Raw genomic sequence first — 4,061 nt, 5'->3', positions numbered from 1 at the left:
AGTTGATTTCGTTAATTTTAATATTAGAAAATCAAGAAATCAACATGAACATGCACAACAATTTAAAATAATGACAAAGTAATGCAGAATTTGGGAAATGTCTCTGCGTCTATATAAATACGCATGTCAGTGCTAGTATTGGGACTAGTGAAAGTCATTCAAAAGACATAATACGCATTTATTTTACACACTATGAAACTGGGCTTCAATATTAAAGAAACATTGTAATTCGCGTGTCTATAATTTAAATTAATTACTTAGGAATTTGTACCCTTACTCCACCTTGAAAATATATGGAGGAAATATCAGTCGGTTTTAAGAAAATACAATACATCGAATGAAACATAAAAATATAGGAACTTCAAAGGAGATCATAGAAGAAAGCACCATCTTAATGCATGTTGGTACAATTGTCTTAATTTAAGAATGGAATGTAAAACGATCGGCGATCGCCAAAAAATAGCTAATACTACGAGATGATCGTAAGCAAAAATTAAAACGAAAATAAGTTAAATAAAAGTACGTTCATGAAATAGGAACTGAAAATAAGTTTTGGGACAGACTAGATACGCAATCCTAAAAGAAAGAGAACATTAATTATTGCTCGAGGTGGCTGTAGAGATGTTCCATCAGACTGTTGGACTCCGCAAAACTCTTGAGGCACTCCGAACACTTGAATGAACGAGTATCTGTTTCCTCTGAGTTATGAATTCGACAGTGAGTCTTCATGTTACCACTGCTGGCAAATCTCTTCGGGCACAGGGGGCACTCAAATGGTTTCTCCCCGGTATGGGTCATGAGATGCGATTTTAAACCACGGCTGAATCCGAACTTCTTGTTACACACGGTACACTGGTAGTGTTTCTCTCCCGAATGAAGTGCTCGATGGTGCTTTCTCATGTTACTGCTAGTCTGGAATCTCTCTGGACACGAAGGACACGCCACTGGTTTCTCCCCAGTATGAGTCATGAGGTGGCAAGTCAAAATATAGTCCCGAGCAAACCTTTTGTGGCACACACTGCACTCGTACGGTTTCTCTCCAGTGTGCCTGCGAAGATGAACTTTTAAAGAAACTTTCTGACTGAACTTCATGGGACACTCAGTGCATTCAAATGGCTTTTCTCCGGTATGGATTAACAAATGTTTCTTCAGAGCACCAGTTTGCGTGAACCTCTTGTCACAGAAGGTACACTCGTAGGGCCTCTCTCCGGTATGGGTTCTGGTGTGCTTTGTGCAATCGCGCTCGTCGGTAAACGACTTCGGGCAGTAAGAGCACTTAAACGGCTTCTCTCCTGTATGATAACGCAAGTGCGCTAGAAGAGTAGATTGAAAGGCAAACCGCTTGTGGCACACGGTACATTCCAATTGCCTTTCCTTGTGATATTGCACATGGTGCATTTTAAGATCGGCCTCATTGATGCACTTTTTGTGGCACACGGTACACTCAAGTGTCTTCTCGATCTCTGAGTGCATTCTTAAAACATGACTCTTCAGGTTCGAGGTGGTTGTAAACTTCTTGTCGCACATGGAGCACTCGTGCGGTTTCTCCCCAGTGTGAACCATCATGTGCCTCTTCAGAACGACAGCTTCCATAAACGTCATGTTGCACACGTCACACTCAAACTGCCGCTCGCCCGTGTGGAGGCGGTAGTGAACTTCAAGGCCCGCTCTGGAAGTGTACGCCTTGGGGCACACCATGCACTTGTACGGTCTGTCGCCCACGCCATGGTACCCGAAGTGCAGCGACAGAGCCATGGGCGTCTTGAACTTCTTGTTGCAAACTTCACACACTGGCATGGTGGAGGTGATGCTGCTACTGATGGTGGTATGATGGTGGTGCTGGGCTGGCAGCGAGGTCTTCAGCGAACAATCTCTCCCTGCGAAAAGAAGAGCCCTATAAGAAAGGGGAGGGGAGGTGAAAAACTCTTCCGATGTACCAAATCCTCATCAGCCGGCTGTACTGTTATTAAAATCCCATATAGACTGCGTTGATTCGCTTTTCACATTCTTTTTTCGCCGGCCATAAATCATGCTCGTCTCCCCGGTTATCGAGTAAAGGGGGAGGGGGGTGTTATCTGGACCACCGCCCCGCGACACGCGCCATTTTTCTTTCGCCAGACAAAAGGGCCGCGGGGCCGGGCGTGCCTCTGTGCCGCGCCGTGACAATGTGGCATTTACGGCATTTTACTGGATTGCCCCCCCCCCCTACTCCCCCCCTCTTATCCTCCCGGGAGCCACTCGAGCCGAATGGGAGGACAGAGAGGAGAGAAGAGGAATCCCGCCGATCCGATCCGTCGTGCATGCGCGGTGCTCGACCCACATTCACTGCGCTGGGTACGGCGCTGAGCACCCCGCCAGCCACACCGTCAAGTGCAGCACTAATATAAACCAAGTGTTTCAACCAGTAAGCAGTTGTAGGTGTGCCACTGCAAGTTCAGCACTTCCCACAGAGTGTGCGTCAAGAATGAGTTGAATGCCAAATTTTTGCCTTCTTAAAAAGAACACAACATTTGACCAAAAAGGCCAAAAGTAAGCAGTCTCAAATTGAGACAAAAATTTAGCGTTGAAACAGAAATTTCAAAATCTTGGCAAGCAAGACAAACACGGAGTTTAGATTAAGTGTTCAACGGAGGAGTTGCACACTGCAAGTGCACAGACCGGCACAGACCAATCACCACTCGCAAGTATTCCAGGGAAATCTTTTATAGTCCGTTCCATCTCTTGCCAAACGTACTACACAGTGCGCGGGTACTACTACACATGGCGTGCAAACTAATGAAGGGAAGCAGGTCGGCAGAAAGCAGAGAGGCACAGGTATTGTGTGTCACGACGACGGGGCCCTTTTGTCCGACTGCATCACTGCAGCAGCAGAGCAAAAGTGAAATAGACGAGAGTGTGCCGACTAGGCCTGTCCGGGCCGTCCCGTCCATCTCACTGCGCCTCAGCTCGCCGTGCAACGGCGCTAGACAAAAGACAAAGTGTCTAGGCTAGATCAACAGCCGGACCAATAAGCTGCAGATGCAGCAGCTGTTTTGTCTTTTAGACGAGGTCCCTCATTAACACAGCAGCATTGTGCATCCGCAACACAGGCGAGGCAAACCCGCCGGCGGGGGGAGCCCTCAGCCTGTGTCCAAAGAGAATATTAAATGAAGGGAAAAAAAAATACAAAGTTGAGACGGGCGAACGACACAAAAATATAATAGCTACAGAGCCGACAAGAAATGTTTTATCTATCAAGGTATGCGCTTGAAAAGGGAAGTATCATGCGTGATAAAACGTGCCCCTACCCTTCATAGCAGGTGCAAAGGTCGGGACGTGGACCACACAACAGGGCCGTGCCCGCGCCCCAGTTACGTCCCCGCCGCGCAGCGCGCTGTCGCGTGAGCCGGGCACGGGCACGCGAGGGCCCTAGTTTGGCGCGGCTCGACACGCCCCGCCCCGCCCTTTTCAACCGGTTGAGCTTTACGTGCGACACAAACTGACAAGCAGCAGCAACAACAACAACAACAACCTTTCATGGCCTGCAGCAGAGGGTAGCGCGGCGGCCTCGTACCCCCGAGTGTGACGCCGGTACCCTCTGCGCGGAGGTCGACCAACGACAGCAAGGATCAATGATACGAATCAGTCGACGCTCCCCCGCCGGAAACACGTCCGTGTTCCGCAACAACGGGCTCTCTCAATAGGACTCAACTCAGTGCACCATCCTCCTCCCGTCACTCCTTTCCCTCTCATGAACCTTTACGGCCCTCTTTCTTCTTTTCCTCTGTCACTTTACAGGGAAGGAAAAAAAGGTGCAAAGGTAAAAAAGAAAGCGTAACAGAGTTCCGTACCACGCAGTACGCACATACATCGGCCCAAGCCCACCCTACACTCACTCACTCCCATGCGTCGGTATGAGAGCCATCCAGGGATGCATAAATAACAATGGAGAGAGCCCGCGAAAAAAAAACAACACAGTGGCAGCAGCGGGGAAGAGAAAAAGTAAACAAATAAATAAATCGCATGAGCCACGGTGTGTTTCGTTTCTCCTGGAGAGGGTGCGGAGGCGGCGGTGTCAAAAG

General features: G+C 48.7%; 2 protein-coding genes across 3 annotated transcripts in view; both read right to left on the bottom strand.

Annotated features, from left to right (window-relative positions):
* Nucleotides 1-4,061, bottom strand: part of LOC113203870 (zinc finger protein 431-like) — a 39,395-nt gene that overhangs the window by 20,641 nt on the left and 14,693 nt on the right. The gene's annotated exons all lie outside the window — the stretch shown is intronic.
* The window catches only part of LOC113203868 (zinc finger protein 182), an 18,948-nt gene continuing 14,893 nt past the window's right edge, over nt 7-4,061 (bottom strand). Inside the window, exon 2 of one of the 2 annotated variants that reach the window (XM_026418785.2) lies at nt 7-1,877. In XM_026418785.2, the coding sequence (XP_026274570.1) occupies nt 598-1,797 (1,200 nt within the window). In that variant the 5' untranslated portion in view covers nt 1,798-1,877 and the 3' untranslated portion in view covers nt 7-597. The remainder of the gene's footprint in view (nt 1,878-4,061) is intronic. The other variant, XM_026418784.2, reaches the window with a different exon arrangement.

This window comes from Frankliniella occidentalis, unplaced genomic scaffold, assembly GCF_000697945.3.
Source record: "Frankliniella occidentalis isolate FOCC.00 unplaced genomic scaffold, Focc_3.1 Scaffold327, whole genome shotgun sequence".
NCBI classification, from domain to species: domain Eukaryota; kingdom Metazoa; phylum Arthropoda; class Insecta; order Thysanoptera; family Thripidae; genus Frankliniella; species Frankliniella occidentalis.
Note: the sequence above shows the minus strand (reverse complement) of the source record. Positions and strands in the feature narration are given on the sequence as shown.